Below are 13340 nucleotides of genomic sequence, written 5' to 3' on the forward strand. Positions count from 1 at the left end.
GATATTTTACTAAATCTAAAGGGAGAAAATTTTATCTAAAATCTGTTTTTTATATTACGCGCGAGAAGAATATTTTCCAGATAAAATATACTTATAAACTTCTTAAGAATCTTCGATTACACACACACACACACGGGCACAACATCACTGTACACAAAGATATACACCGTTTAACTTTTACTCGAATTCTCGCACTCACGCACTTACAAGTCAAGCGCAACGTTCTGTGTAATTCCACACAATGAAACAACCCGAACACTCGCTTCCCGCAAATCCAACCCCTGGGTTTTCGTTACGGGAAGTGGAAACGCCAATTTTAAAGATTAAAAGACTTTAAATTGGCGGCCGAAGGGGCTCTGGTATCACACATCTTGCATGGATTAAATAGAATTTCGGACATTAGCATCAATAATTGTTTTGTGATAAATTTTTCTGTTAAATTTAGTGTGATAAGAAATTATCTGCGCACAAATTTCGCTCGTATTTTAGTATTGCTAACTCTTACCTTAGATAATTAAAGATCTTCGTGCTTATTGTATATTTCATCATAGTTGCAACATGGCAGCTGGTGGTTTTTTGTTTTGTTTTGTTTATGGAGGGCCGTTTTAATCTTACCCATCGTCGGTTTCTGAAGATCCACAATTTGGGCTGCTGGACTGTCTCGACACATCAGGTACAGATAGCCCTAGGTTCTTCAACAGCCCGAAATCGACCGCTGAGCGGTAGACTGAAGTCTTAATTGCTCAAACGTCCGGCCGTCACCTTGTTATACTAGGTGTTTAAAGTAGCGACACTTCCATATAAACAGTTTCTTATTGTACATTAGACACACATAAATTGTTTCTAGTTGATCGGCAACGTCACATAATATATTATTTCGGTGAGAAATTGATATTCGATGTACACCATTTCGTTTACGACGCGTTTTAGGAACTTAAGTATGACGTACAGTACATTGAGGACGTTCTGTATTTAATAATAACGGATGAAATTTGATCCAATAATCTAGTGTTTTATATCGGGAGTCACGGTAGTGACCCAGATATAAGACACTAAAGAAGTCACTAACTGACAACATATACAGGAATCCAGTGGCGTGCCGTGACATTTGATGATAGGGAAGCTGTTTCTGTAAGAAGCCGAATTCCAGGGGCAGTCAGTTAATTGCTCGTCAGTAATGGTCTAGGGCCCATTCGTACATGGGTGGTGGCTGTAGAGACAAAGACGACAAGTATCTGACAAAAACCGTTTATTTTAACATAAAATAAACATACACTATGTACAAAATAGTTTGCTTTAGGACAATCAGCCGTTCGGACGTCCTGAGCGTCGATGTGGTTCTTCGATGGTCGATCGAAGGTGGCCGCGGGACAGTGGCGTTGACTAGTCTGTAAGGCACGGGGAGGGATTATATCAATCTCCGTTCTTTCTTTCATCCATTTTGATTGGTCGTTCTCTCTCAATCACGCTTCCCGAGTGGTTGGTCCCTGGTTATTAAACGTAACGACACTCTTACCTGGAGAGAGAAAAAAGTCAAAATCGAAGATGAATTCGATCTTCCACCGATCATAGGACGACTTCCTTCCGCGATTTATGGTTTCTGCCTCGCAGTTTGATATAAACAATGAGTGTCCGACTACAAACGACTTTTACCTATGTTTTTTTAAACGAATAAATTTTTCTCTAAATTAACCGTTTTTTCACGTCTTTCGTGACGGGTCAGACCTGTCCAGTACATGACATTTCCATAAAAGTTTTAAACAAATACTGAAAATGACAAAAATAAACAATTTATGTATTTTAGTTCTAAAATACAAATAATACATACATTACAATAATACATACAATGATAGAAACACTTGTTTTTTTAATTTTTTATAAACTAATTCTATTCGGCGATTTTTTCCGCCAAGTCGTTAATTACTTTATCATAAAAGTCGCTGGTCGTCGACTCCATCAACGTATTTACAAGTTCTTTTTCTATCGAAAGCAACGCTAGCGACCGAGTGTTTCTGGCCAATGTATGAATTCGCTCCGTGGTCGAAAAACTGCGTTCAACACACCCACTGGTAGATGGTACCATAAAAATTAATGATACTAAATCATATAATTCTTTTAGTACGTTTTTGTTCGGATCGACATTAATTATAATATGTTTTATGTCTAAGAGTTACTTGTCAATATAGTCCGGACACGAATATAAATATTGCGATTCGCTACGTAATTTAGATAAATCAAAAAATTTCCCATAAAATTTACTTAATTTAAAAAATTAAAACACGCTTGGAAAAATTGTTCATAATTTTAATATTATGAAAAACATCTAAAAGTGATAAAAATTCTAAAGATTTTATGTCTGAAAATCTGTCAATATAATTATAATATTCTTTTAATTATACTGTAATTAAATATAACTTTGCAATAAACGTACGTACCTAAAAATAACATTAAATATTCTTTACTTTTTAAATCTTAAACAATTCACTTAGTCAGACAGCTCCCTGCCAGTGGCTAAGGGATAGAAGCGGCCGGATGGCCGAGCGGTCAAGGTTAGCAGCCTGCCGTCCTGGGGGACCCGGGATCGAATCCGGACGGGTCGAAAAATCCCCAGGAATTTTTCGGGGGGTGGTCCGTCCGGATATGTCGGTCCCCGTCCCTCACCACCCGGCCGCCCTATTGTGGGCCTGGCCGAACCCATAATGGGCTTGCTATAAGAGGCCCTCTTAGTGCCCACAGGGCGGAAAGAGTTAAAAAAAAGAGGGCTAAGGGATAGAATCGTTGGAAGCGTTACACGTGTGTAGTTTCCATCAGCTAAACCGGCTGAGGTTGATGCTCTGTAAAGCGCATGCGCCAATGCCCTCTGGCTGCTTTACACCATTCAGTTATTCTCGCCGTGAAAGCTGTCTCGGAAGCGCTTCCATTCCGCCACTGACATTCGAATATACAATAGCAATCTTATCGTTTTTTTCACAAGTAGTATGGAATTTTTTAATAAGATACATAATGCAGTTGTAATAAATTATTAATTTTAATTAATTCAAAGTACGTTAAAATACGAAAATTTATATTTTAGAAAATACAAGGGAAGGTCATTGTAAGGTGGATGCGGCGCTTCCACCGCTTCCAATGACGGCACGCCACTGCAGGAATCAGAGCTTCCGATTTTCGGGGGTCGATTTTTCTGCCCCCAAACACCCTATGGTATTTTTCAATATCTAGTGTCGTTCGAAGGAAAATTATTTACTTAGGTAGTGTGCAAAATTTCGAGATTTTGTATAAAGCGGTTACTGCAATATGTAAATTCGCTGACCTGGTGGAGATTGGGGACTTAAATTCCACTTCTCACAAGTGTAAGTTCTCCGACGTCTAGGGGGGGGAATCGTTAATCCCGTGACAGGATGGTCTAGGGTCGTGTGGGTGTGGCGGAGGAAACAGATGACAAGTATCTCACAAAAAACCCATTTATTTAAACACAAAACAACTCTCACCATGCACAGTTCTTTACACAATTGAATGTTCGAACGTTTAGATGTCGAGGGTGCTTTCTATCGTCTCTCGAAGGTAGGCCCCGGGGCAGCGGCAGGTGAAAAGACTCGTAGGCTAATGGCGGCGGACTTCTCGCTGGACACCTTGGCGTACACGTCTAGTGTCTTCTGAAGCCTCTCAGAAAGTCCTCTGTCGTGTACGGCCTTCTCGATCTCCGTTTTCTTCCCGATCGGTTCTACGTCCCTTTTTCCGCGCTCCCCGATTGGTCCCATGTCCGTTCCTAAACGAAAAAACGACCCCTGTTCGATTCACGAGAAAGATCCGCTTCGAAGAATCTACTCGACACCATCCGTTAACACTGGATGGAAAGTGTTGATGAAACTTTGGAACTCGCGCTCATATTTTCCCCATTGATGTCTAGTCTGTGACGTTTTATAAATTTTAACGACCCGACGCGATGTTCCTTTTTTGTCATCAACCTTTCCCGTTTTCAAAATATTCTAATTATTTGTATACGAGCACCTTGTCAAAGGTCCATCTCTACTGGAGGACGCTCGTTTACAATTATTGCGTTCTGTTTTACATCAATAGCGTTTCTTTTCTCGTGGCAGTTTCATATGACTGGAACAACTAATCCGATCTTTGTTCTGTTTTTAACAATGGAGAGTTTTCCTTTTTTTTAGTTTCGTTTCGTTTTAACAATTTTCTAATATAAATGTTTAATGTCAACCCGCTTTTGGGACCTCACAAATATAAGCATTCGAAAAGTGCAAAAAACCGGTATTGTGCATTATTACTACTCTTTTAATTCATTGTTTCGCATTATTACTAACCGACTATACCGAGTGAAATAGAAGGGGTCGAGTTTATATTTCGACATTTTCTGATAAAGTATAGACCTTTCTTAAATTGAAAAATTTACCAAGATTTCAAAGTAGGAACATGAACATCTTGGGGTAGAAGAAAATCTGAAGCAATTGTAACGAATTGAAACATCATGATCCACTTCTACATTTCTGCCTTGATTCTTCAAATAAATAAATAAATAAATAAATAAATAAAAAAACACGAAAATGTTTCCGGTGTGTGTTCAATAGTTTAATATGGAATTCGATACAGTGAATTATATAATTGACTTTTTCGAGAATGCAGATGAAAGCGCAACTGGAATGTTCCAATTTGCAAATAGATTGGAAAAGAGTTTTGTGTTTTAGTGCAAATAACGTATAATGTAATTTTGGAAGAATTAATTAAATGAAGGTGTTGTTAAAGCTAATTGCGATGCTCACATTTTACATACTACAGTTTACTGTAGTATGTAAAGTTTCCAATAGCACATATGTTCAAGTATACATTCCAATAGCACATATGTTCAAGTATACATTCCAATAGCACATATTTTCAAGTATACATTCCAATAGCACATATGTTCAAGTTTCCAATAGCACATTAAAATCTGCTATTGGAAACTTGAATGTACACAGAAAATATTGTCGCTGAAAATCTACGGTTAAATCTATGGTAAAGCGAGAGACGTGAAACTCTTAAAGCTTTTCATTCATTTGTAGAAAGAGAATTCAGTGAAATTCTTAGACGTGCTTACTACGCGGCTCTTTTTGAAGCCATGCCCAGCGAAAACCTTAAGTTCTTATTTCTTAAGCATACCAACTGATTGTTCTAAACAATTATTCAAACTGCTTTTAATTGATGACTATTCAACAGAAATTACGCTAATTATTGAAACATATTTATTGTTCTCGCAACACGTAATGCCGATATTTAGCTTAACTGTTGAAGAGCTAAAGAAGAACAAAACTTCTTCAGCAGATGTTTTCAATATTTTGACGAATCTAAAAAATAAGCTGAAATCTCGATATGACGAGGAATTTTCTGGCTTTCAAGTTTATCGATATTTTAAAAAATAAGACTGATAATACTGAATCTCGAAAGATTATCGATGAGTTTAAACGATTTCTTCAGCAACTACTTACTTGGATGAAAATTCGACATTTGGCAAATTGTCAATTCTAACTCTTTTGAATACATCAGACCCCCTATGAATCCGTATTGTACGAGTCCGTGTTGTACGAGTCACTTAAATACATGAGCCAATCACAGCCCGGCACGTGTACAGTTTAGGGGCTACAGCTGTTTGAAAGGTTTTCTTCCATAAAATTAATCGATTCTAGAATAATTTGACTCAACATTTTCAAATCGCGTATAATTTTTTGGGAATAATCCATATAAACTATGCTATAAACAAAAAATTGTAGGAATACTTACCGAGTGCGCACCGTTCGAAAACGCCATGCATTCGAAAGCTTGTTTTCGTCGCGGAGCGGCTCGTCGAACAGCGGGCGCGTTTCCTGATAAGTTATTTTTCTGCGAAAAATTCGCTGAACTTTGGAGACATCATTAATAAAAATATAATTTTTATGGCCGTTGAATAATAAATGTTTTTTTGTAGGTCCGCTGCTAGGTTTAAACTCAACGGTTTGTACAATATCCGCTATTGGTCCAGATTCGACCAATCCTGTCGCGACACGAGTCGGCGATGACGTTTTACCGGGTACGTTCGTTAAGTCGAACGAGTTAAACGCGTTAGTAACGAATCGTTCGAAAAATAGTAGTCTCGCTCAGTGCGCATGCTCCGCGGTGATGACGTATCGAACGAAACTCTCTAACGAAGCTCACGAAGGAAAGAGTTAGTTTACTTCGTTAAGAAAATGGCGCCCGACGATATCGATGTTTCTAGATCTACTCGAGTGTTTAAATTGTGAATTAAAAGGTGAAATGATTGAAATAACTGTCCATCCGAAGCAACCAAAGAAAAATATTTTCGATAAGGCTGCACTAGCAACATTCATATCTTCGATTTTAGAAACAGTCATTTAGTTATAACGAATCGTTCGAAAAGTCTAACGAAACAAGAATAACGATGACGTCATTCTCGTTTGACTTAACGAACGTACCCACCGTGTTATACGAACACAATCGCAATTTTTTCGCCGTGTTAAATGAACCCGTGGTATAGGGGTAGACCCCCCTATACCACGGGTTCATTTAACACGGCGAAAAAATTGCGATTGTGTAATTCACGTGCGATTGTGTGTGCGATTGTACTGTAATTCATTTCCAAAATACCAGAAATTTGAAGATTGGCTTCTAATAATGGATAACAAGTCTATTAATTAATATCCATTGTCGTCATCAAGTTTATTGTGGTATGCCCAAATAATCTGAGTTTTTAACCATTTTAAGTTTCAAAGTAGGTGAACAAAATCGTGCCCTCCCCATACACACTAACATCCGTACATAGGGAAAAACCCCGAATTTTTTTCACCCATCGCCATACTTTCCCTGTTATATATAACAGTGGAAAAGTAAAAATGGAGCCGATCCGTATCACTCTGCCATTTGCTAAAAATATGGGAAATCCAATTAATTAAATAATATATTATCTTATAAATATAATGTAATATTGTTTTATTTTTCACCAGTAAAAAAAACAGGGATTTATTATTATATTTTTATTACTTAGATACCAGATTCAATACAATTAGTCTACATAAAAATTCATAAAAATGTAATGTTTGTGTACATTTAAAATTATATACTTTACGTTATGTTAATTAATTCGTATATTATAACAATTCTTAAAGATTAAAAAATAATATAATTTCACAAAATTTACAATAATACAAAAACATTCAATGTAGACTATGTTTAATTATAATTATTTATAAAAAGAATTCACAAATTCTACATTATTGAAACTGGCAAATTTAAATTAAGTACTATTTCTCTAATACTTGTGAGCAATCAGGTCCATCACCTGACAGTGACACAACTGTGACAGAACTCTACAGAATTATTTATATCCATTCACTTGCATTGGCTACAAATGATTTAGCAGAGATCTGTTATGGTTACCACATGGTTGCTTGAAAGTGCTAGAGAAATGGTACTTAAATATAAATTTAAATTGATTATTAGACTCATACAGGAAGTTTATAAAAACCCTATTCATTTCAATGAAAGTTTTATTGCAGAACTTGAATATGAGTATGTAAGAACTTGCGATGGCAAATGAAATTGTGTGTTTCAGAAAATGAATGTAGAATTTGAAAGATTTCATAAGCCAGATCTACTTACGAAACAATGTGTGAATTGTCAAATTAATTCAAAAGAACGAGATACGGTAATGAGAACATCTGCGCGTCTTTGTAAATCCATACAAAATGCTGTTATAGAAGAACCGTGCATCGACTTGTGGCTCATCACAGGTTCAAAACTGTTCTGTTTGGAATGTCGACATCACATCTGTGAATCTTATTCTTAAAATGTTTATATTTATTTAATAATTGATCATTTTGTAATTAAATTAATAGGGATTTCTCTGAAGTAAATAAGGACTTTGAATTTATCAATACAAGATGTTTATAAATTACATAAATAACTATGATACATATCATTGACTCAACACCGGAACGTATTAACCAAAACGCTCTAACCTGTTACCGGTGTGTGCACTCTCTAGACGACCATCAACACAAAATCACCAGTATTTCGGTTCAAAAACGTTAGTAACGAACGATTTCCGTTGATTTTGTGTTGATGGTCGTCTAGAGAGTGCACACCGGTAACAGGTTAGAGCGTTTTGGTTAAATAACTACATTTTAATTAAAGCATTAATATTAAGAATAAATAACAATTTTAATTCAGTATATAGAAATTGATTAAAGTACATTCAGCTTGAATACTGTATGCCTGTAAGAAGTCATAAATTCAACAAATTCATAAATATACTTGTTTGCAATTAACATTATTATGTAGATTTTTTAGTGTCCGAGATATAAAATTAATTATACTTAATTATATATATTGTATGTAATACACAAAATGAACTAATGGTTTTACTATTAAATACAACCTTTTGTGGTTAATGTAACCCTTGGTGCCAAGATGGCGGCTTGTCTCTGATTCCAGCAAGGAAACAGTGGGACGCATGCTCTAACCTAACCTAACCTATTCTAATAATTTGGTTGCTAATAATTACGGTAATTTATTAGAATAGGTTAGGTTAGGTTAGAACGTGCGTCCCACTGTTTCCTTGCTGGAATCAGAGATGAGCCGCCATCTTGGCACCAAGGGTTACATTAACCCATTTTGTTTAGACTTCCCTCTCTCTTTTTTTATTCCTCTCTTCTAGATTTACTTTTTCTAGTGCCCCTTCTCCAAGATGAGTTGAATGCATAAGATTACGATGAATTTCTTTTTCTCAGATCAAAATTACATTAACAGATTGGATTGAAACACCATTTTCAAAAAGTAAACAATATGCCTCGAAGTTTGGTATTGGTACAAAATTTATATTTAATAATATAGTCATAAGAAATTTTCTATCATTGAAAAATTGTTAAGTCTCAAATGTTTCCTGCTTTTTCTTTGTTTGGAAAAATATCTTTTCCCATTTAGTAAAAGGCATTTCTACCATGATATGAAGTATGAATGCAGTAACAAATGAGAGAACAATATGTCCTAAAACTGTATAGACCTGTAAAAGAATAAAATGATTTTTTAATGTGTATTCATTAAAGAACATTATATACTGTAATTTTAATGTATTAATGTTAGCTACAATAAATACAGGGTCTTCCAAATACTACCATTTTAAAGTATTGTAATTATGTTAGTTATTATTTGATACTGTTGTAATGGACAGTTTTCCAATGTTTTAATGTACAAGATTCACATTTGCCCATTACAATTTCTCAATGTTTGCACCTCATGTCACATTACACACATCCAAGCAATACCCAAATTCTTCCTATGCTTGCTATCTGGCCCGCCATAAGCGGGCATGGAAGGCGTGCACTGCATGCGGGTGGCAAGTCCAGGGGGTGGGAAATTGGTTGCTGGCAAGCTCAGCGTAGGTAGTCGTAGTTAAACAGGGGCGGCATAATCGGTATTGCACACGGGCACTCAAACAGCTAGCGGCGCTGCTGCTTGCTATATCTGTTATTGCTGCTCCCACAGCAGCCACAATTCTACAGCTTCTGCAGATTACTCATGTTATACAATGATGAGCAATTTCAAATTTGCAAACTGCAGAGCACAAAATACTTTCTCTATTGTGGAATCTCTATTTTTGTTTATGGCACTTTCTAGAAGTAGAAAACAACAAGACGTTTGAATCCAGATGGGAGATGAAACTCGGACAGTTACTCTATCGATTGGTGTAGCTCACATACTTCTTGGGTAATAATTAACATAATTACAGTAATTCAAAATGAAAGAATTTGTTTTAGAAGACCCTTGTATATTTTCTAAGTTTACTAATAATTTAATATTTATTATAAATTTAAAGATCTATTATTATTTATTATAATTAATCTTTCCTATAAAAGTAATAAAGAATCTAGAATTAGGAACTAAAAAATTTTCATATGATATCAAATACTATGTGATTATATTTAAATATATTGCACTTACTATATTTCCAGGTTAAAATTAAGATTATAGCTTACAAGGAGAGGTTATGACATGGTGCTCGGGATATCAGTAATACTGTTTGTATGGCTAAACCTCTGTGGTCGTTCGTGGAGAGAGATTTGTAATTTCGCGAATACGCGTCACAAGTAGGATATACAATTAAACTTGACTTAAACAGAGACTTATATACAATTAAACGCTTTTTTATTTCTCTTCCGGAACACCATTCTTTTCTTTATTATTTATAAATGACCCCAACTGGAATAACCTCACTGAGGAAGGGGGTTGCCACTTACAAACAATTACACCCGCACACGTAACACAAGACCTTTACACCCGACTTAAAAACTAAACTTATATCTACCTTAAAAACTAATGTGAAAGGGAAATGGATAGACTTAGGAAAGACAGAAAGTATATAGAGACAGATAGAAAGTACCCGGGTTCACGTTGATCGATATCTTCGATAAAGTGTACTTCCACAATAGCAGCCCTTTTTATTCCCTTCTTCCTTGTCCAACTGCGTGCCCTCGATGTTCTTCGATTCCGTCGGCACTCTCTAGGCCTCGTATCTATATTCCTTTGGCCTCGACGGTCCTGCAGCCACTTTCCTTTCTCTTTCTTTCGAGTCGATCGCTGCACCTCCGTCCTTCTCAAGGTCCAGCCGAAAAGTGTCCTCATCAGGGCTCCTTCTTTTCTTTTGTTTGCCCTCCCCAAATTCGGGGAAGTCCTAATACCCTCGATTCTTAGAAGGGGTAATCCTTCCCCTCCAGCAATAATGGTTGAGATAAAGGAACAGAAATAAAGTAGAAATGAAGGAAGAAGAAAGAAAGAATATATATATGCATATGTTTTTGTAACTTATAAACTAAAAAAAAAAAGCAAGAAAACAATATGGCTGACGGCCACACCTCATTATAAATCTTTATTGTGCAAAGGGAGAAAACATGCTTCTCAAGGATTTTCAAGAAAATCAAAGTAAAATATTCTAAGCAACTTGAGTAAGTTTTGCCAAAGTTTTTGTTGAAGATTGTTTGGTTTAGTGGCAACAAGCATTATCATCTCGTGAGACTATTGGTTTGCATCTTGATGAGTGAGGTTTTTCAAATCAATACTAGTTTACATAAGATAATTTCAGTAAAACTTCTCTAACTCAAGGCTCCAACGGGCAAGAAAAAACTGAGTTATACGGACAATTCGAGTTAGAGAACAGTAGAGTGAAAAATGCCAATTCTGAATAGATTTGTATTTTTGCCTCTCTTGCATTATATAAAAAAATAATCTATGATAGTGTTTTTGTTTTAAATAGCCTGTGCAACACCTTCCAACAAAATGTTTAATGTAACTAATGGAATCAAACAGTTTTGCGGTACATCTTGTTGAGATAAAGTGAGAGGTTCTCTCACTTTGGACTGGAATGTTGTCGGCAAATGGGTGTTGGACAATAGATACAACTAACTGTATGAAAATTTTATGGAAATCTGATAATTAGGATCACTTTGGATAGAATAAATGTAATACTTCAAGTCGGGGAAGTTGCAATCTGCGTCGGAGGACTGTGAAATTCTTTGACTTGGAGAAAATTTATGTTGAGGAAATTTAAATTGAAGATATTAAATTCCCTGATATTCCACTGAAACCTACCAAGTGCTGAAAATGAAGCACAATTTCAATTCAAATTACAGACGTTTGAGTTAGAGACGTTATAACATGAGAATAATATAATCAGAAACTAATTAATTATGCAAATTTAAAAACAAATTTTAAATTTATTTTCAACAAACAGCAATTATAAAAAGAAATTTTTAAAGATGAGAAAATGCACATTAGCAATACAAAATAAATAGACAAAATGTATAAAACCATGTACAGGGTGTCCGAGAAAGATTTTATCATTCTAAACATTAATAATAATAATACTAACAGGTGAAATGAAATGCAATTTGTTGCAAAAGAATGAAGACATCTGAGAGTATTTTCTGGTATCGATTGTCTGAGGTAGATGGATTGATTGGTCTTGGAGGACCCATATCTTGACCTCTGCGATCGCCCGACATAACTCTTCTGGATTTCTTTTTTTTTTGGGTTATGTTAAAGACAGGGTTTATCAAACACCTGTTCCTGATATATCCGTTTTAAAGGAAAGGATACAATTCACGTACAGTTCGTGAGCTCTGTTAGTACAGTAGCATGAACAATGACAACTCTGCTCGATTTCCCTCCAAGTGTTTTTTAACATTTGCGGTGTAACAGTGAGGATTGCTAATTGTATCCTTTCCTTTAAAATGGATATATCAGAAACAGATGTTTGATAAACCCTGTCTTTAACATAACCTGAAAAAAAGAAATCCAGTGGAGTTATGTTGGCCGATCGCGGAGGCCAAGATATGGGTCCTCCAAGACCAATCAATCCATCTACCTCAGACAATCGATACCAGAAAATACTCTTAGATGTCTTTATTCTTTTGCAGCAAACTGCATTTCATTTCATGTGTTAGTATTTTTATTATTAATGTTTACAATGATAAAGATCTTTCTCAGACACTCTATATTTTACAATTATGTAAAAATTGCATTGATTTGCAAAAACCTCACTCAAGATGCAAACCAGAAATCTACAAATATGAATAAGGCATGCTGCCACTGAACCATGTAGCCTTTGACAAAAACTTTTACAAAACTTACTCATAAGTCACTCAGAATGTTTTCACTTCAACTTTCTTGAAAACAGTTGAGAAGTGCACTTTCTCCCTTTGTTCAATAAAGGTTTATACCAAGGCTTATCTGCACAAACAATACTATTGAAATCATCAAGGCCCATGTCACAACCTCCCTTGTCAGACTAATAGCCTCTAAAGTTTGTCACTGATAGTTAGGATGGTTGTCCTAGTAGAGTGAATGAAATGTTTATGATTTTATTGTAAATAGGGCATCGTCAGATGTAAACAGATGTAAGAGGCATTTTTTTTATGGTACATCTAAATTCAATGATTTAAACTGGATATATATATATATATATATATATATATATAAATAAGCACTATACATAAAACCAATATCCAGCAAGAAACTACATAAAAGCAAATGTTTTCACCCATGTTGAATGGTCCTCATCAAGCTAAAAGACCTTTACAGTTCAAATGTATTTCTTAAATAAATGGTTTGAACAGAAGAACCATTTATTCTAACAGCTGCATTTGAACTACAAAAGAATTTTAGCCTGATGATGACCATTCAACATAGGTGAAAACATTTGCTTTTATGTACATTTTTATAGTTTTTGCTGGATATTGGTCATATGTGTACTGCTTCTTACCTATGTTCATGTTTGAAGATGGCCCATTAACTGGGTCAAAAAT

At 35.4% G+C, this 13340-nt stretch overlaps 2 protein-coding genes across 2 annotated transcripts in view; both read right to left on the bottom strand.

Moving 5' to 3' along the window:
• The window catches only part of DCP2 (decapping protein 2), a 208154-nt gene that overhangs the window by 153545 nt on the left and 41269 nt on the right, over window positions 1-13340 (bottom strand). The window lies entirely within an intron of this gene.
• The window catches only part of LOC136987379 (nose resistant to fluoxetine protein 6-like), a 54164-nt gene continuing 48923 nt past the window's right edge, over window positions 8100-13340 (bottom strand). The window contains exon 15 of the mRNA XM_067285117.1: window positions 8100-9043. Coding sequence (XP_067141218.1) covers window positions 8906-9043 — 138 coding nt within the window. The 3' untranslated portion in view covers window positions 8100-8905. The remainder of the gene's footprint in view (window positions 9044-13340) is intronic.

The sequence above is a fragment of the Centruroides vittatus genome, unplaced genomic scaffold, assembly GCF_030686945.1.
Source record: "Centruroides vittatus isolate TY-2023 unplaced genomic scaffold, ASM3068694v2 scaffold_1519, whole genome shotgun sequence".
Lineage (NCBI taxonomy): Eukaryota > Metazoa > Arthropoda > Arachnida > Scorpiones > Buthidae > Centruroides > Centruroides vittatus.